Source organism: Phocoena phocoena, chromosome 13 (assembly GCF_963924675.1).
Source record: "Phocoena phocoena chromosome 13, mPhoPho1.1, whole genome shotgun sequence".
Classification (NCBI taxonomy): domain Eukaryota; kingdom Metazoa; phylum Chordata; class Mammalia; order Artiodactyla; family Phocoenidae; genus Phocoena; species Phocoena phocoena.
This window is the reverse complement of record NC_089231.1, coordinates 52,840,852-52,861,683: the sequence shown is the minus strand read 5'-3', so window position 1 is coordinate 52,861,683 and position 20,832 is coordinate 52,840,852. Positions and strand designations below refer to the sequence as shown.

Genomic DNA, 20,832 nt, shown 5'->3' with positions numbered 1-20,832 from the left:
CCAGCCGCCTTTCACCAGGCTTCCCCAAAACAGGAAAACCACCGCCAAAGTGCGCGTCCCGGCCTGCAACCCGCAGCGCTTACAGGACAAGGCCACACATCTACCGTCACCCCAAGGGTTACCCACGAACCCGAATCGGGATTTGAGCGGCTAACTCCGGCTCCCAGCGCCAGCCCGTCCTCGGTCACCACAGAAGCTCCCACCCCCCACCGGGCCCGCCCCTGAGCTCACAGGCCGTTCTAGCCGCGCACCGAGCCGGCAATCTCTTCGCTCCCGCCCTGACGTCATCGGCGGGCGCCGCGGCGCGGTGGCGGGCACGCGCGGCCGAGAAGATGTCTCCTACGCCGCCGCTCTTCAGTTTGCCCGAAGCGCGGACGCGGTTTACGGTGAGGGGAAGGCGGGTGGGTGCGGCCCTGGCTCAGCGCTATTTTTTGCCCTCCTCTCCCTGAAATTACTCGAATTTTGCTCTGGGGTAAAGCGGGGACAGAGGTGTGTGCGCCGCGGCGACGGGCTCCCGGCCTCGTCGTGGGCTGGGAAGTGGCAAAGGCGCATTACCTGTCTCTTCCGCGCGTCCTCTGCGGTCCGCCTCCACCTTCCCGCCGGCTGGTCCCAGGACCCCGCGTTCTGGGCGTGTCTGCGCCCTGCGTGGAGGGGTCATCCGCAGACTACCTCTGTTCGGGTCCAGCTCCTCTGCAGTGCTCTCTCAGCTGGTCAGGTGTCTCCAGAACTGGAAGGGGGCTGCTGAAGGGGGAGGGACTGACTTTAGCCCAGAGAACTGGCTCCCGCCCCGCCTCCTAAGCTGCCAGGTGGTGGTTCTGGCCGTTTATTCACCACCCTTTAACCCTCCGTATCTCATTCGTAAGAGATGGATGAGGAAGGTCCTAAGTGGGACAGGACAAACAGGTCAGCTTGGAAAGGGTTGTCAGCTGTCATTTTATTCTTACACATTGGGGAACAGTAGTTTAAGCATTTGGGAAACACTTTACAGAGCGTTTTCTTGTTAGCTTGCTTAACTCTTAGAATAGCACCTGTAAGGAGGCTGTTTTATTATCCCTGGTAGATGAGATATAAACTGAGACAGCCTTCCCCCACTCCACAAGTTAAATGATTTACTTTACTGTTTTCTCTGACTTAAGACCCGCTATTCTTTTTATGTTGCCCATCACTAAATTGTTTGACTGTATTTTTCCCTAGTGCTCTGAAATTCTGCCAGGAGTAACTGTTAGGAATATCCAATATTGGTCCTGGAGGGGACCATTTAATGGGAGCTCATCTAGCCCAGTGCTTCTCAAGCTTGAGCATGAGGTGGGATCTCCTGGAGATCTTGTTAAATGTAGATTCTGGTTCAGTAGGTCTGGAATGGGGCCTGAGATTCTGCATTTCTAACAAGTTCTCAGGTGATGCCACTGCTGCTGTTGGTAGTAAGGATCTACAACAACCCTCATATTTAACTCATGAGGAAAATGAAGCACAGAGGTAAGGGGGTATGCCCAAGATTACACAACCTATTCACAGGCAGAGTCAGGAACGGACTTTTCCAGTATAAATATAATTACTGTGAGGTAACATTGATTTTCCAAGCGTATGTGAATTTTCACAGAATGAATGACTTGGCAATATTTTTGTCTTTCAATTATGACTACTTTAAGACAACCAGCAGGTTTACTACTTTAAGACAATCAGTGTTTACTTGGTGTCAGGGGCTGTGCTGTGCAAGCCACCTAGACGAGGCAGGACTTTTTTTTTTTTGAGGTAGGACTTTTGATGGGTCTTGAAGAATGGATAGAATTCGCGTGAGCACGTGGGAGGAATAATGGGAATGAATACACTAGAGTGAGCTTGATAGAAAATGATGGGAAAATGGCTAGACCCTAGTAGAGAGTATGTGTTAGGGGGTACTGGGAAATGAGGTTGCTTGAGTGGGATAACATTACCAAGGACGTTTAGAGGAAGCTACGAAATAAGGAGCCACTTAGAGATTTTTTTTTTTTTTAAGCAGGATACTCTCATGAATGGGATATTTAAAAAGAAAGGAGGAGGGAAAACCTGGAATGAGAAAGTCTAGCTGGGGAGCTCTTGCAAGGCTTAAAGTGATGAGTCTATATCAGTAAGTGGCATTTGAATAAGAATTACTGATAGAATGACTCATAGGTAATTTTTCCCAGGTATAAACATTTTTTAGTTAGACATACTATTGATGAGTGATATGTTTTTCAGTAAATAATAAGCAGAAATCTTTCCACTTATTTGCTATTTTTATTTTTCTAGAAATCTACCAGAGAGGCCCTGAACAACAAAAATATCAAGCCCTTGTTGAATACCTTCAGCCAGTTGCCTGGAAGGTAAGGCGTTGATATCCATGAAATAGGCTCGCTGAAATCTTTATACTTACCCTGAGCTGCTTTAAAAATGCAGGTGTTTTTTGTTTTTAATAGTGAAAATGAAAAAAAATGTACCCTTGACCAAGCTTTTAGAGGTGTTGTAGAAGAAGAAATTGTAAGTATGTTTTTCCTTTATTTATCGTTAGAATTTTGCTGGCAAATTAATATTATTTTTAAATTTGCTTTTATCCTTAGAATAGATATTTAAACATGACTATTTTTTCTAGAGTGAACTTGCTACTTTGTGAAACCTAACTTGGTCATAGTTAGTATAGGAGTTGTGTAAGGATTAAGGGTTTTAATAGCACAGTTTGACTTGTTTAAGTGTTTGGTTTAATAAATGAATAGAGCCCTCTGCAAGTGAATATGTATAAGAAAATTTGATAAGAGGTCTTCCTGAGCAAAAACTATAATTTGAAGGTGAGCCCTCTCGCTTTGCTGGATAAACAGTGACACATCTTGTAGTGGCATAAAAGGTCTAGTCCAAGGATGTTCAGCATGGGAGCTGGGATTCCATGCCCTCATTTTCCTATGGCATCCCCTTATCAGTTCACCTGCAAAAATAACAATAGCCTATCCAACTTCAGTAGAAAAATTTAATCTAAACATGAAAAATCTGAATTTATTTACCATTAGTGGAGCACGCAAATGAAAGGAAAAGTTTCAATAGTTTATTCTTGGTTTAGCAAAGCTTAGATCTCAAGAAGCTAGACCCTTTTCCCGTGGCCATAAAACAGTGTCCCTTTCTTTTGGACAATTCTATGTCAAATTCATTCTTTCCTCTTCTTCAGACCTAGTCACTTACCTGTTGTCAGGTATTGGGCAAGTTACTTTGCTTTTCTGAGCCTCAATTTCATTTGTAAGAGGGGAAATACCATGTTTTCATGGTGGTTGTGTGAAACGGCACTTAATGTACACTCAATAAATGCTGGATTTTATGATGTTATCAAACCTAAGCACCACCTCTCTTCTATTAAAAACCCTCCCTCAGACATATTGATGCACGAGTACAATTAATTCCCCTGGCCCTGCCTTTGTCCTGTGCCATTGAGTGAGTTTTGGCCTCAGCACATGTGTAGTTGATTAGCTTACAGCCTTAATCATGCTAATGTAAGGATCTTCCTAAGACTTGGATTTTAAGTGAATCACCTGCTGTTTAATTATTTGATATACTTCTACCGTTAGGGTTATTACTGTTCATTTTTTAAATTTTCATCTTAGAAAGTAATCTTATCTTCTGTGAGAAATATCTTTATCCAGTATTTATGATAATCAATTTAATGTCAGAGGATATGTTTTTCTTATTATCAAATTAGCCTAAAGTCTGGCTCCTAAATTAAGTTGTTTTCTCCTTTGTTGGTAGATAAATCATTCATCATGTGAAAACGTTTTAGCTGTTATTTCTCTTGCTATTGGGGGAGTTACTGAAGGTAAGTATGGGTTTGTTTTGTGTTTTTTAAAGCAATCTTGGGCATGACATGTTTTATTTAAAACTTATTCTCCCCATACCTAATTGATTTTGTTCATTTTTAAAATTCTGCCTACCCCCTTTGCCAAGAAGTCCCATGGAAATTAGCTCACAGGTATTCCTTGTCACTAGTGTATACAGTGCACAGTTTGGCACTTTCTTTGTTCTCCACTTGTTCTGTTCATCAGGTAAATATTTATTGAGCATCTACTATGTGCCTGGTACTGAGCTAGGAATTGGGGGATTCAGTGGTAAATAAAACATATTCGCTGCCTGTAAGGAGCCTAGTGGCTAATGGAGGAAACACGTCTAAATGTCTTACTGGGGCGGGGGGTGAAGTAGGAATGAAGTATGGTTGAAGTGATTCTCTAAACTTCAGAGTCTGAAGGAATCAGGATGGTCTTAGAAAGGAAACTGTAACATAAGAGCTGGGATGTGAGGGATGAGTAATTTGTCAGGCAGAAACAGAAGGATATAGCTATATAAAGACCTGGTTCAGCATGACTAAAAAAAATGTAGAGCAGAATGGTGAGAGGATGATGAGCATGGTGAAGAAAAGAAGCAGGAGGGGTAGGTTAGGGCCATTTGTAAAGGGCTTTGTGTGCCATGCTAAAGAGGACCTATGGAAGAGCCATTGGATTGGGAGAAACTGCTGGCAGGAAAACTAGGTAGAGGACAATTAAAATGGGGCAGTGGCAGTAGGGGATAGTTTCAAGAGACTTTTATTTATTTTTATTTATTTATTTTTAGTTATTTTTATTTAGTTAATTTTGGCTGCGTTGGGTCTTCGTTGCTACGCGTGGGCTTTTCTCTAGTTGTGGAGAGCAGGGGCTACTCTTCGTTGCAGTGCACAGGCTTATTGCAGTGGCTTCTCTTGTTGCAGAGCCCGGGCTCCAGGCACGCAGGCTTCAGTAGTTGTGGCACACGGGCTTAGTTGCTCTGTGGCATGTGGGATCTTCCTGGACCAGGACTTGAACCCATGTCCCCTGCATTGGCAGGTGGATTATTAACCACTGCGCCACCAGGGAAGCCCCTCAAATGAGATTGCCAGGCTTTAGCTTTGTTTTACTGAATCAGAATCTTTGAGAGTGAAATTTAGGTAATTTTCTATAGCTATTAATGTGAGTTAACTTTTGCCAAACTATACTTCTGCTAAGGGCAGGAAGTATGTCTCTCAAATCTCTTGGATATACAGGACATAAAAGTATCACAAATCTAAGTGTTAAAGGACTTTAGAGGTCATATGGTCCAATCTTGTCTCTGACCTATCCTGTCTCCCCTCAGTAAAGTCCTTGGCAGGTGTTCATCCAGCCTCTACTCCAATTGATGGAGCTCACTATTTGATTTCTGTTAGATAGTTCTGATGGTGCGATATCCCCTTTGTATTGAGTTGAAATTTGCTTCTTTATGCCTCCCTGGTTCTAGGCAGTATCCCTCACGTCACATTCCAGATATGATCTTACCAGTGCAGAGTAGAGCTGGAAATACTACTTCCTGTTTCTGAACATACTGTGTTAATGCAGTAATTTGGGCTAATAGTACCCACTCAGTACTTTTTTTTTTTTTTTTTACATATCATGCTGAAGTGTCTACTTTTCCTAAACACTTAACAAGTGTTAGTATCTATTACGTAAAAATAGAAGGAAGAATGAGCAGGGAGGTAAAAGTATTTTTAGCTAGCCTAGATGACCTTAAAGTCCTTAATTTATTGCTTTACTTTAGTAAGATTGAATTTAGAAATAAACAACTTTTTATTTTACCCTTTTTTCCCTTGAAACAATGGTATTATTGTAAAAGTTTAATGAGTTGAAGTCAGTATCAAATCTTTTTTTTTTTTTTAGAAACAAATATTTATTTTGCCACTTCAGAAGGTTTTTGAAAGCTTTAGGAAGAGTGGAAGAACAGAATTTTTAATTTGAAGTTCATTTACCCTTTTTTTAACATCTTTATTGGAGTATAATTGTTTTGCAGTGATGTTTTGTTATCTTTTTTGAAGTAGTTATTTCAAATCACAGACAACTTAAATTTTAGGAATAGTACAGAACATTTGGAAATGAGAAGGGAACATACTAGTCCTAATTCTTCTACTTTAAAAAAAACTACCATTTATTTTGGTATATGGTTTTAGTTTCTCTGGTCTTTTTAAAAGATTTTATTGTGATAACCATAATACCCATACAGTTTTGAACCCTGCCTTTTTCACTTGACATTATATCATAAACATTTTCCAAGTTATTATAGTCGTCATAACCATCTTTTTTAATTGGCTGCATTATATTCTTTTGAATAGCTTAGTGGTGAAGAAAACAGACTGTGGAGCCAGACTGCCTGGGTTCGTATCCCAGCTCTACCACTTACTGGCTCTATGATCTTGGGCAAGTTATTTAACTTCTCTGTGTCTCAGTTTTCCCATTCTATAAACTGGAGATAATGTTATCTACCTCATAGGGTTATAAGGATTACATGTGTTAGTATATGTAAAGCACTTAGTGTGCCTGACATATAGTAAATGCTCTAGAAGTGTTATCAAGAATGATTATCATCATCACATACTTACTTAAGTATATCCTGTTTGGGGACTTGAGGTTGCTTCTGTTTCTTGTCTTTCACAGCCTTGTTAGGATTGACAAAGTATACCTTTAATATTTTCTTTAAAATTATTTTGCATGGGCTGTTTTACTCAACAGTATTTCAAACTTTTTAATTGGCTTGTGCTCCACTTGAAGGTATTTGTACAGCATCTACACCTTTTGTATTGTTGGGAGATGTTTTGGATTGCCTTCCTTTGGATCAGTGTGACACGATATTCACTTTTGTGGAAAAAAATGTTGCTACTTGGAAATCAGTAAGTGCCTTAGTTTCTTTTTCTGCTAATATTATCTTTCTATAGATCCAGAGTTCTGAGGGTAGTTTTTGTTGTTGTTGTTGTTTTTGTTTGTTTTTTGCTTATATTTCTAATATTGCTGATTGCCAAAAGGTTTGTCCCTATGAGAATTATATATTCTGCTCTCTTGGAAAAGCCAAGTAAAAGTTATATGGAGAAAATGGAAGTACAAAATTTGAGTAGATACAATTAACTTGAAAGCACACACTTTTACATGTTTAAAAGTTACTTAGAATTGTGTTTTGTTATATATTTGAAAATATTTTTATTTCATTAAAATTGTTATTTGCTTGAAAAAAGTGAAAGTGGCATAGTAGATTCTCAGTGCATAGTAGTGTTCTTTAAAATTTTACTTCCTGTGACTTATTACTGAAGGATGTGCAACAACTTCAGAACAATAGTAATAATTTCTGTCTTAATTTCAGAATACATTCTATTCTGCTGGGAAAAATTATTTACTACGTATGTGCAATGGTAAGTAATTCAACAGTAAATGATTGTTTTTTAAAAAGTAAATGTGGCCAGGAAAACAGGTGGTGGAATTAAACACAAGTGGTAAAATTTTTAAAGTAGATTGTATCTTCATTTTTAAATAGCAGTCTGACTTATTAAAACTGATCATTTGCTTTAAATTAAACTATTATTGTTCTGGGTATAAACTTAATGAAAACCAAAAAAATTTAGTAAAGCTTGTCTTACCCATGCTAAACTTGTTTAGTTTTATTCCTAATTTTCTAGAGCTTTTTTGTGACAAAAATAGTTTCTACCCCCATTTTGAGAACTACTGCTTTAGGAAAATACTTTTAACAAGCTGGTTAAGAAACTTGGGTATGATTGTAATAAACATAGAATGATCTCACCTGTGTAACCTTGGTTTCCATGTGTTGTTAGATCTCTTACGAAGATTATCAAAATCCCAGAATACAGTCTTCTGTGGACGAATTCAGCTCTTTTTGGCCAGACTTTTCCCTTTATCTGAGAAGTCAGGTAAGCTTTTGTGCATAAAATGCTTTGCAGGAAAATCTTTACCAGATTAGAATCTACTATGATGATAAAAAAGAAAAATGGTTCTAAAAAGTTGAAAACTTAGGAAATTGCCACTTTATTTTACTTATAAGTAGTTATACCTGTCCCAGTGTATGATACAGGTAACCCTTAAATAAAGTCATTGATTCCTTTTTTTCTATATCTGCAAGCCTGTTTGTTTGTCTCTCTTTTTTTAATATTTATTTATTTATTTATTTTGGCTGCACTGGGTCTTAGTTGCGGCATGCAGGATCTTTGTTATGGTATGCAGGATCTTTAGTTGCAGCATGCGGACTCTTAGTTGCAGCATGCAACTCCCAGTTGTGGCATGCATGCGGGATCTAGTTCCCCAACCAGGGATCGAACCTGGGTCCCCTGCATTGGGAGCACAGAGTCTTACTCACTGGACCACCAGGGAAGTCCCTAAAGTTATTGATTCTTTAAGTTCAAAGTTTATTAATAATAATGTACAGTTGAATCACACTGAAATATGTAGCTGTGAATCATGTTTTTATTTCATTTCCTAATGTGTGCCTATTTTTCTCCTTTTTTCCTTCAATCACTACTGTTCAGCCACATTGACTTTGTTCGTTTCTTTTATCATTTATTATTGTGAAATATAATGGTAATATGAAAAGTGCATAAAGTAAATATAGTATAATTAGGAAGCAAATACTTGTGTAACCACTGTCCAGGTCCAGAAATGGAACACTGCCCACCACAAGGCTCTCTAGAGCCCACCACAGTCTGTTCAAATATGCCAGATTTTAATATCTCTGTGCTTCAGTCTTCCCTTCCTTAATATCAGGCTAATATACCACCTACTTCATATGTTGTTGTAAGGATTAAATGAATTAAAATATGTGAAGAGCTTACAACAGTGCCTGCATGTGGTAAGACCTATAGTATATGTTAGCAGTTGTCTTACATGTGGCTTTCTTTTTGTCCTGCTAGATCTATGTTTTTTTTCTTTCCTCTTATTTAATGTGGTCAGGATTAATTTTGATTTATCAGTGTATTTACCACTTGTATTTCTGACCTTCTGTTTCCCCCTTTAGACTTTACTTTAGTGCAGATTTGTGTTTTCTTTGAAAATCTTTATTTCTTTACTCTTGAAGAATGGTTTCAATAGATAGAAGATTGTAGGTTGGCACTGGATATAGGATTTCATTTAGTGGGAGATAATCATTACTTTGCCTTCTAGCTTCTATAGATAAGGCAAATGTCAGTCTAACTCCTTTGAAGATAATCTAGTTTTTTTTTTCTCTCTATCTGCTCTTAAGGTTTTATTTTTCTTTGGGTTTTTTGTTTGTTCGGGTTATTTTGTTTGTTTTTCAGTTTTATATGATGTATCTAAGCGTGGATTTTTAAAATTTATCATTCTTCAGATTTGTGGGCATCTCGAATTTATGGATTGGTTGTCCTTCATACAGATTGTAAAAATTTAAGCTGTTATTTCTTCAAATATTGTATATGCTTCTTTCTCTTTTTCTCTTTTTGGAACTCTAGTAGACATCCTATATCTTCTTACCGTATCCTGTCTCTTACACTTTCTACATTTTTCATCTCTTTGTCGCTCTCCATCACATTCTGCATAATTTCTTTAGAAATGTTTTCCAGTTCACTACTTCTCTCTTCAGCTATGAATAATCTGCTAAATGAGCTCTTAATTTCAGTAATTGTATTTTTTCATTCCTAGAAAGTCTTTTTTAAGTCTGCTGTGTCACTTTTTTAGTTTCTTATTCCCTGCTGATATTTTCAAACTTGTTTTTTAATCTTCTAACCAGGGTAAGCATTGTTATTTTTATGTGTCTGATAATTCCAGTCTCTTAAGTCTTTGTGGGTATGTCTCTAGTGTCTGTTTCTACTGTTTCTCACTGATTGTATCTTACCCCTTTGTGTTTCTGGTTAGTGTTTGATGTTATATTTGAGAAGATATTTGAGGGAATAATTTTGAGGCCTAGGTTAGATACCTTTCTCCAGATAAGAGTTTTCATTACTCCTGCCAGGCACCCTTACTAGTCCAAGATTACCTTAATCTAGCCCAGCTCAAGGCCTGTGATTCCTTAGATAATTGAGAAGACTTGGCACTGGACTGCAATTTGGTTCATCCTTACCTGAGGACATAGGTCCCAGTCTAGAAGAAGGTTGGGGTAGGATTTATTAGATTCCCCACCTTCCTTGGACTCAGAGATTTATTTTTATCATCCTCACTTCAGGACGCTGCTAAAAGAGTAGCTCAGTTTTGCAGCCGATTCTTCCTGTTTGGCAGATATCGTCAAGACAAAAGTGGCTTTGAGTGCTGATGATGCATTGCTTATCTTTCTTGCCTTCTTGATTTTTGCCATATATTCCTCACTGAATGTCAGCTCTTTACTATTTTTAAGAAAACAATTTTCTGTTTCTTTGCCTAAAACAATGCTGTGAACATGGTTTATGCTCTGTAAGTATTCATAGAATTAATGTAATTTATCCAAGTTTTCAGTTGTCCTTAGAGGGTTAATCTGAATTAATTAATTAGCTAATTAATTAGCCTTCCATTACTGGAAGCTCAGCTTTTTATATTTTTTTAACAGCTTTATTGAGATGTAAATTCACATACCATACAATTCACCATTGAGAATGTACAGTTTACTGTTTTTTAGTATATTCACAGGGTTGTGCAGTCATCATTGCAGTCTAATTTTAGAACATTTTAACTTCTAAAAGGAACCCTGCACCCATTAACTGTCACTCTCCACTTACCTCCATCCTTACCCTGTCTCCCAGGCCCTAAACAACCATTAATCTACTTATTGGTCTCTATGGACTTTCCTATTCTGGACATTTTAAAAATGGAGTAATAAAATATGTGGTCTTTTGTGACTGGCTTTTTTTTTTTTTAACATCTTTATTGGAGTATAATTGCTTTACAATGTTGTGTTAGTTTCTGCTGTGTAACAAAGTGAATCAGCTATACGTATACATATATCCCCATGTCTCCTCCCTCTTAAGCCTCCCTCCCACCCTCCATATTCCACCCCTCTAGGTGGTCACAGAGCACCGAGCTGATCTCCCTGGGCTACGCAGCTGCTTCCCACTAGCTATCTATTTTACATTTGGTAGTGTATATATGTCAGTGCTACTCTCTCACTTCATGTGACTGGCTTTTTAAACTTAGCTTAATACTTTCAAGGTTCATCTGTGTTGTATGTATCAGTAGTTCATTCCTTTTTATGGCTGAATGATATTCTCTGTATGGATATACCACATTTTGTCCATTCATCAGTTAATGGACATTTGAGTTGTTCCTGCTTTTTGGCTATTGTAAATAATGCTGCTGTGAACATTTGTGTACAAGTTTTATGTGGATGTATGTTTTCACTTCTCTTGGCTATATACATAGGATGGAATTGATGGTAACTGTTTTAATTTCTCCTGGATAGATATCTAAGAGTAGAATTACTGGGTCATATGATAACTCTGTATTTAAGTTCTTTTTTTTTTAAATTGGGGTATAGTTGTTTTACAGTGTTGTGTTAGTTTCTACTGTACAGCAAAGTGAAGTAGAGTTCCCTGTGCTATACAGCAGGTTTTCATTAGTTATCTATTTTATATGTATTAGTGTATATATGTCAATAATCCCAATCTCTCAATTCATCCCACCCAACATTTTCCCCGCTTGGTGTCTATATGTTTGTTCTCTACATCTGTGTCTCTATTTCTGCCTTGCAAACTGGTTCATCTGTACCATTTTTCTAGACTCCACATATATGTGTTCACATACGATGTTTGTTTTTCTCTTTCTGACTTAACTTCACTCTGTATGACAGTCTCTGGGTCCATCCATGTCTCTACAAATGATGTATTTAAGTTCTTGAGGAACTACCAAACTGTTTCCCAAAGAGACTGCATGATTTTATCATTGATGCAAGTGCGTTCCAGTTTCCCTGCATCCTTGCTAACACTGACTGTTTATTGTCTTTTTTATTATAGCCATCCTAGTGAGTGTACAGTGGTATCTCATGGTTTGGGTTTGCATTTTTGTAATGACTAAAGATGTTAAGCCTCTTTTCATGTGCTTACTGATCATTTGCATGTCTTCCTTAAAGAAATAGTCTATTAAGATTCTTTGCCCATTTTAAAGATTGGGTTATTTGTCTTTTTATTACTTAGTTGTACAAGTTCTTATTATATTCTGGATACTAGACCCTTATCAGATATATAATTTGTAAATATTTTCTCCCATTCTGTGGATTTCCTTTTCACTTTCTTGATCGTGTTGTTTGCAGCAAAAAAGTTTCAAATTTTGATGAAGTTTAATATATCTATTTTTTCTTTTGTTGCTGGTGCTCTTGGTGTCATATCTAAGAAACTGTTGTCTAACCCAGCAGTCCCTGACCTTTTTGGCACCAGGGACTGGTTTTGTGAAAAACAGTTTTTCCACGGACTGGGGTTGGTCAGGGGCATGGTTCAGGTGATGATTCTAGCGATGGGGAGCGGCAGGTGAAGCTTCGATCACTCCCCTGCTGCTCACCTCCTGCTGTGCGACCCGGTTCCTAACAGGCCGCTGACCGCTACTGGTCCACGGCCTGGGGGTTGGGGACCCCTGGCCTAACCCAGAGTCACAAAGATTTACATCTATGTTTTCTTCTAAGAGTTTTAGCTCTTACATTTAGGTATATGATCCATTTTGAGTTAATTTTTGTATGTGGTGTGAGGTGGGGTTCCAGTTTCATTCTTTTTATATGTGGATACCCAGTTGTCCCAGCACCATTTGTTGAAAAAACTATTCTTTTCCCACTGAATTGGCATCTTGCCTTCTTTTTACCTTCAAAATATCAAGATCAATTGAACCTTAGGACCTTGGCACTCTTTCTGCTGTCTGTAATCCTTTTGTTCGTTATTGTCACATTACTGACTTTTGCTGTCACTCAATCTCGGTTTAAATTTTATTACCTTAGAGAGGCTGTCTTTGAGCATCTAATCTAAACCTGCCACCACAGTTACCCATTATCACCACCTGATTTCAAATCTCTTCTTAGAATTTAGCACCACCTGGCATTTTCAGTGTGTTTGTGTTGTTCACCTCTGTATTTTCTGTGCCTAGTAACTTCTAATACCAGATATCTAGGCACTATTTAAATATTTGATGAATGAAATTCTATCTCTTTGTGAAATGAAGTGCCCCTTCATAAGTACTGATTTGTGATTTCTTTTTCTGGAATTTACAGAAAACAAAAACAAGGTTTCAATTCTCAGCCATTCTTTAGTCCTTCCTGTTGATCTCTAGCCTCCACTCTCATTTTTTAAAAAACATTTTAACCTCTTTTTCAATATGCTACATTCCTAAATTGACAAGACATAGAGAAATGACTTTTTTCTTATTAACTAGTTGAAAGACTAACAATAATTGCTAAAGGTAGCTTTAAACTATATATATATCTTTTAATAAATTATATTTTTAAATTTAATTTTTAAATTATAAAATTACCCAACGTTGTTTCAGAAAATTTGGAAAATGAAGGGAAAAAAATCATAATCAATCCTGTCACCCTAACATAAGCTAGGTTGGCAAAGTATGACTGAGATTTTTAACCTGAGAATTATGGCATGTGCTTTGTTGAGTAATAAACAGAAAATGGACAAAGATATTTTAAGTAGTCAATGCTAAATGGTCAGCCAGTTTCATTCACTAGCTTAACGACGTCATCTAGCATACTAACTTTAAAAAAAAACTTCTTGTTTTAAAATAACTTTAGACATGAAGAGTTGCAAAGATAGTATAGAGTACCCAAATAGTTTCACCTAATGTTAACCTCTTACATGCCATGGTACAGTTATCAAAACTAAGAAATCAACATTGGTGCAGCACTGTTAGCTACAGACTTTATTTGGATTTTACCAGTTTTATCAGTGCTTTCTTTTTTAAGAATCCAATCTGGGATCCTGTATTACTTAGTTGTGATGTCACTTTAATCTCCCCAATCTACCCAGTCAGTGACAGTTCCTCAGTCTTTGCTATTTTTTCATGACCTTGACAGTTTTGAAGAGCACTGGTCAGATAATTCATAGAATGCCCTTCAATTCATGTTTGTGTATTGTTTTTCATAATTAGATTGAGGTTACAGATTTGGGGAAGAAGACCACAGAGGTGATGATGGGCCCTTCTCAGTGCATCGTTTCAACATGGTATTGATGTGTCTTTTTACTGGGGGTGTTATCTTTCATCACTTATTTAAGATATTATCCTTGATCACCATATTTCTCTACTACAAAATTACTATTTTCCCCTTTGTAATTAATAAATATTTGGAGGGAGATACTTTGAGGCTATGCAGATACTTTTTCTCCTTAGACCTTTGCCGGCTGAGTTTAGTACTGTTCATCAGTGGATCTTGCCTGCAGTGATTATTATTAGGTTGTCCTGGTGGTGATTTTCTGTTTCTTTCATTCCTTCTACGTTTATGAATTGGGAGTCTTCTCTAAAGGCGAGTTGTCTTGGGAATTCCCGGGCGGTCCAGTGGTTAAGACTCTGCGTTTCCAATGCAGGGGGCCTGGGTTTGATCCCTGGTCAGGGAACTAAGATCCTACAAGCCTCGCAGTGCAGCCAAAAAAAAACCAAAAGAAAAGAAGAGTTGTCTCTTCTCCTTTGTTTACTTGTAATTCAGTCATCTATTTCAGTATGAACTCATGGATATTTATTTTATATGGGTTATAATCTCATAATATCATTATTTACTTTGTTGCTCAAATTATTACAGTTTTCCCCATTGGGAGCCCTTTCATGTAGGCGAGGATAGTCCAGGCACATCTTGTATTTTCCCTGCACAACCCCTGGAATCAGCCACTTCTCCAAAGAGCCTGATTTGTTTTACTTAAAAATGGTATTTAGAAGACAAGATCTGGGACCTAGATAATGCTAATTGTTACTAGAATATCACTGCTTCTAAGCCCTCTCAGTAGACAGAGCTTGGAAAGATACATATGTATACTAACATGTATTTCTGTATCTGTATTTCTGTATCTGTCTACGTGTTTTTTAATGACCACGAACAAAAACAATGCTATCATAGTGACTGATAACTTGTGAGTCTAATCTAGCACCAATAGATCTGCTTATTTATAACTTCTTTCCCTGACAGCGAGAGACCTGGCCCTCACTAACTATATTTCCTATAAATATTGTTATACATTCACACTTTTTGAATAATACAATTTCTATTTGTGCTTCAGCAAAATTATAAATTACTACATATTGCATTCTGTAAAATTGTTCTAGAATATTCATAAATAACAAGGATCAATATATCTGTCACAGTGTATACAGAATTCAGCATACTCTAAAGGCACCTTAAAGAAATGAATTTTAGAAAGAATTTGAAAATCAAGTGTGATGTTATTCTGACTTGATCTTTTGCTTAATTATGGATTTATCATTTTATGTATTTTGGTTATATGACAACAAAGTTATACTCTTAAACAAGTTTAGGTGTTTGATGGATTTGCTTTGAAAATCTTTTTTTTTTTTTTTTTAATAGGTCTTAACTTGCAGAGTCAGTTTAATCTGGAAAATGTCACTGTTTTCAATACCAATGAGCAGGAAAGCACATTGGGTCAAAAGGTGAGGCTGATATGAAATCTAACATAACATATTTTGTTATTGAGATAACTCAGATGAATGGGTCTTCTAAATCAAAAATTTTAAAAACCTTTGTTTTCAATTTATAGAAATAATATGTATTCTGTGTAGAAAAAAACAAAATAGAAATATTTAAAATAAAAAGTACAGCTACCCCATAATCCAAGGCCCCAAAGATAACCACTCTTAACATTCTTTTTTTGTCCTTACAGGACTTTCTGTGTATGTGTAGTTTTATTCCAAAATTGAGGTCATACAATACATACTGTTCTGAAAATCGCTTTCTTCTTTTAACAGTATGAAATGGTTGCATTTCTGCATCAGTACATTTAGATTTGTCTCTGTGTTTTAATGTCTCATGATAAGTTTTTGGATATATCACAGTCTCCTGTTACTGAGCATTTAGATAATCTCTAATAGTGAAAACTGGTTAACAACAGTATAGTAAATAGTATTTTGTGTATCATTGCTAAATTATGCAGGTGTCTCCTTAGGATAAATTTTGATAGGTGAAATTTCTGTGTCAAAATAAATGCATATATCAAATTTTGATAACTGTTGCCCGGGTACTTCTCAAAAAAGTTGTACCCATTTATACCACCCCCAGTGGCACATAGAGAATGCCTTCCCATTTCCCCATAGCCTCACGCCAACATGGGGAATTACCAGTTTTTAAAAATTTTTGCTTAATTGATACATACTTGAAAGGTAAGTCGTCTTTGTTTTAACTTACATTTCTTTGGTTATTAATGAAGTCGAGGAACTTACTGCATGTTCATTGGAATTTATTTTTCTTCTGTGCTGATTAGAAACAATGAGGAAGAGAATTGCCTATTCATAACATTTGCCCATTTTACTGCTGAAACGTCTTTTACTGTTGATGTGTAGAAACTCATTATATAGAATATTATTAATTCATTCCTACTGTGTGTTGATACATTTTTTTCCTCAGTTTATGGTTTTTCTTGTAACTTTATAGTTTTCTATATGGAGCTATTAAATTTGGATATAGTAATATTAACATTTGTTGGTCTTTTGTTTTAGTGTTTCTAGCCTTGTGTCATACTGAAGGCTTCCGCTCCACAGGAGTATGTAATTCTTTGTTTTTTTCTGGTGCTTTTATGATTTTATTTTTTCTTTTAAATCTTTTACCCAGCAGGAAGGTTGGGGTTTGGAGTAAGTTGAGTTATAATTTAATTTTTTCTAAATGGTGAGCCAGTTATCTCAGAACCATTTGTTAAGTAATCCATCATTTGCCCACTGATTTTTTCAAAAGGACATCAGCAGATCAACTTTATTTTTAAAGATTATTTATTTATTTATCTGTCTGTCTATCTATTTATTTATTGGTGCGTTGGGTCTTCGTTGCCGTGCACGGGCTTTCTCTAGTTGCGGCGAGCCGGGGCCACTCTTCGTTGTGGTGCGCGGGCTTCTCATTGCGGTGGCTTCTCTTGTTGCAGAGCATGGGCTCTAGGCACACAGGCTTCAGTAGTTGTGGCAAGTGGGCTCAGTAGTTGTGGCTCACGGGCTCTAGAGCGCAGGCTCAGTAGTTGTGGTGCACAGGCTTAGGTTTCTCCGCAGCATGTGGGATCTTCCCAGGCCAAGGCTCGAACCCGTGTCCCCCTGCATTGGCAGGCAGATTCTTAATCACTGTGCCACCAGGGACACCCCCTAAAGATTATTTTTGATGTGTCCAGAAGACAGTCCAGAGCTGGCAAATTTTTGGACATTCAGCACCTGCTCTTCATTTAAGAGCAAGTTATAAAGTTTAAAAAATTATTAATTAGATGTAACTAATATTTCACTGTAAATTAATCAGAGTACTTTACTTAATTTATCCCTTAAATTGTAATCATTGTCAATTTGGAAATGATACTGACTTTAAGATTTTTCAAAATCTGCCTTTCCCTTTTATGTATCTTTTAGGTATTTCTTGGACTATTTTATGTAACCTTGTTATTTTAAATTGGGGGGGTGGGATGAATTGGAAGATTGGGATTGACATATATACACTATACTATGTATAAAAGAGATAACTAATGAGAACCCACTGTATAGCACAGCGAACTCTACTCAATGCTCTGTGGTAACCTAAAAGGAGAGGAAATCCAAAAACGAGGGGATATATGTATACGTATAGCTGATTCATTTTGCTTTACAGTAGAAACTAACACAACATCATAAAGCAACTATACTCCAATAAAAATTAAGTATTAAAAAAATTTTTTTTCAATATGGAGCTGTACACCCAGCATATCCTAAAGTGTTCCCAGATAATAAGTGTTATGTGTACAGGCGGGGGAAGATTTTCAAGGTCAAATTAAAGTTGGGGACAAAAACTACTTAAATCGCTTTGAGTTATTTACGGTGGTTCTTGGAATCCTTAGTGTACTAATGATCTTCTCACTTTTCCAACAGGTCATTGTATACTATGTTTCCAAATCATATTTTGCCATAGATTCTCTATTCCCAGAGAGAATGTACTGACTGTGTTTGGAAAAGTACTGGTTTAAAACTTTGCACTATGTTTTTTGTTGTTGTTATTGTTTATAATGAATAGGTATTTATATTTATATTCTTTTATTATTTATATAAATATTTATTAATATTTATTTTGGCTGCAACTGTTCTTAGTTGCGGCATGCAGGATCTTAGTTGCAGCATGCAGACTCTTAGTTGCGGCATGCATGTGGGATCTAGTTTCCTGACCAGGGATCGAACCCGGGCCCTCTGCATTAGGAGTGCAGAGTCTTACCCACTGGACCACCAGGGAGGTCCTTGCACCATGTCTTCATGGTTATCTTATATTATTGTCATACTGCTCTTGAGTTCTCGGATCCCTGTCATATAGAATTTTCCTCTGCCTGACAACTGCTTCATGACAGGATGTACATTCTTTTAATTTAGCACATGGAGGACAGAGAAGAAGGAATGGATGTGGAGGAAGGTGAAATGGGGGATGATGAAGCTCCAACAACTTGGTGAGTGTTTAGAAGTTCAGATTTCTTGATTTACAAAGATAATACCTTATGACTTATCAGGTACTAAGGTGAGAATGTAGACAGGGAGGAAGGAGATCATGCTTATAGATTTCTTTTGTTTGTAACTTTAATGTAAATCACTTAAAATTACAACTCCAAAATCACTAATGGGCTCTATCAGTTGGTTTCTAAATTGTGTGCAGGCAGTCCGTTGTTTAGGTGTAACCTACCTTATATATATTCATAACGTTTGAAAAGCCAACCACAGGCAACCTACGCACTCCTTCCCTTCTCCCTTCCATTTCATTTTGAGATCATGGTGCTGTGTGGATCACTAAACCTACTTCCTGTTTCCCATATAAAATTACAGTCTTACTTGGAATATTTGTATGGGCATGAAGCTTAGCACAGATGCTAACTGTAATCCATAGGTTCAACTTGTTAAGGTTTATTTGGAAAGAATGGAGTAAGATAGTATACGTATACATATAGCTGATTCACTTTGTTATATAGCAGAAACTAACACAACACTGTAAAGCAATTATACTCCAATAAAGATGTTTAAAAAAAAATACGTATTGACACTGAAGATTTGTAACATAGCCGATTTAGAAATTGAATTAGTAACGCCATTTTTGTAATACTAAGTTGATATGTACTTAATGTGTTTGTTTCATACTAGGTCTTAGTGTGTTGGTTAGGATATAATGCCTAGGGCTTTTACCATTAGAGTCAAATTAACATTAGCTTAAACAACATAGAAATTGATTTCTTTCTCATGTAAAAGTCTGAAGACAGGTGTTCAGAAGACAGGTGTTCAGGGCTGATGCAGTAGCACTCTTCAAGGAGATTGTCTAGTGATCCATGTTCCTTCTAACTTCTTGTTCCACCATGCCTTGGTATTTGCTCTTTTTCATATAGTCCAGGATGGTTCATCATCATGTCTGCATTCTAGCCAGCGAAAAGGGAAAATGGTAAAACATAGCCCATATAAGACATATGACTTCCGCTCCCCACTGACTGGCCAGAATTTAATCACATGGCCACACCTAGTGCAGGAGAGGTTGGGAAAGAGAGCCTTAAATTCTGAATGTATCCAGCCAAAATTCAGGGGTTCCACCACTGAAGATAAAGAGGGAATAGGGGTCTATGAACCCCCTGAAATTATTTATAGACGTTTATATAAATATTTATGAATTTGTGTACTTTTCTAGGGAAAGAAGCCATGGCTTTCATTACCTTTTTCAGAGGATATGTGACCCAAGAAAAGTCAAAGCATTTAGATATTTCTAAAAGAACTTAAATGATTTATTTAATGTAACGTTTATTTTATCAGCTCCATTCCAATTGATTACAACCTGTACCGAAAATTTTGGTCACTTCAGGATTACTTTAGGAACCCTGTGCAATGCTATGAGAAAATTTCATGGAAAACTTTTCTCAAGGTGAGTTGCCAATTACAGACTACCAAAAGCCCAATATTTTATAGCTAATGGCAGAGTCAGAACTTGACTCTTGTCCAGCATACTTTTCACTATATAGTTCTACCTCTTATGTTTTTATACCTATTTCATAATATAGAAGCTAAATTGTAAATTAATATATAAACAATTGATTTTGAGAGTAGTTTATAAATGACTTGAGGATTGAAATTTAGTAATTACAGCCTTGGTTTTTTTTTTTTTACATAGCGAGTATTGTCAATTGATGAACTTTTACAGAATACATCCTGCCTTCGCACAAAATTATTTCAGCTATCCTCTAAGAATAGGACTTTGCATACTATGGCTTTGGACCACATCCAGCCTACTGCCTACTTTTGCAGACAAAGTTAATTTTGTCACACAGTGACACCAATCATTTACGTGTTATCTGTGGTTGTTTTTGTGCTATAATGGCTGACTTGAGTAGTTGTGATTGAGACCATTTGAGCCATATAGTCTAAAATATTTACTATCTGACTGTTTACAGGAAAAGTTTACTAACCTCTTTTCTATAAGAATCCTCTGTATTTCTTTTTCTTGGCTCCTTAAAGGTCAGTTTGTCCTTTTTGTTGTAATCAAAATCTAAAGTTAATAGGTAGCTCTTAAAAGTAGCATGGTGTGTTTTCTGTGTTACTTTTTAAAGTTTTTATTTTATATGAAGTATCTTTTTTTTCGCCATAACTATCCAAATTCAGGTTAAGTGGTAAGTGAGAAATCATCTGGAATTGTTCCTCAACTGGATAGGCTTTGACATCATTTTTTTATTTGGTCACAGTGTTTAGCACAAGAAATGCTTGAGAGTTCCGTTGCTGATTAAACAGCTACTTTTACTGGTAAATTTCTGTATACTCTCAAAGCATTCCTTTCTCTGTTTGCCCCTTACACAAACTGCATAAGAAATCACATTTTTCCAGAAGTAGAGAGTTTATTCCTACTTTTACAGTAACCATGATATCTCACAAAAAATAGTTTTACCCTCATTTTGCT

General features: G+C 36.9%; 1 protein-coding gene and 1 non-coding gene across 2 annotated transcripts in view; one reads left to right on the top strand and one right to left on the bottom strand.

Annotated features, from left to right (window-relative positions):
• The first annotated feature begins 321 nt into the window (after nucleotides 1-321).
• Nucleotides 322-20,832, top strand: part of THOC1 (THO complex subunit 1) — a 41,933-nt gene continuing 21,422 nt past the window's right edge. Inside the window, exons 1-10 of the mRNA XM_065889793.1 lie at nucleotides 322-386; nucleotides 2,269-2,342; nucleotides 2,436-2,496; nucleotides 3,745-3,811; nucleotides 6,576-6,694; nucleotides 7,159-7,207; nucleotides 7,625-7,720; nucleotides 15,280-15,362; nucleotides 18,288-18,361; nucleotides 19,698-19,806. Of these exons, the coding sequence (XP_065745865.1) occupies nucleotides 333-386; nucleotides 2,269-2,342; nucleotides 2,436-2,496; nucleotides 3,745-3,811; nucleotides 6,576-6,694; nucleotides 7,159-7,207; nucleotides 7,625-7,720; nucleotides 15,280-15,362; nucleotides 18,288-18,361; nucleotides 19,698-19,806 (786 nt within the window). The 5' untranslated portion in view covers nucleotides 322-332. The remainder of the gene's footprint in view (nucleotides 387-2,268; nucleotides 2,343-2,435; nucleotides 2,497-3,744; nucleotides 3,812-6,575; nucleotides 6,695-7,158; nucleotides 7,208-7,624; nucleotides 7,721-15,279; nucleotides 15,363-18,287; nucleotides 18,362-19,697; nucleotides 19,807-20,832) is intronic.
• TRNAR-CCU (transfer RNA arginine (anticodon CCU)) lies at nucleotides 18,081-18,153 on the bottom strand. The gene has a single exon. It is a non-coding gene; the product is annotated as a tRNA-Arg (tRNA).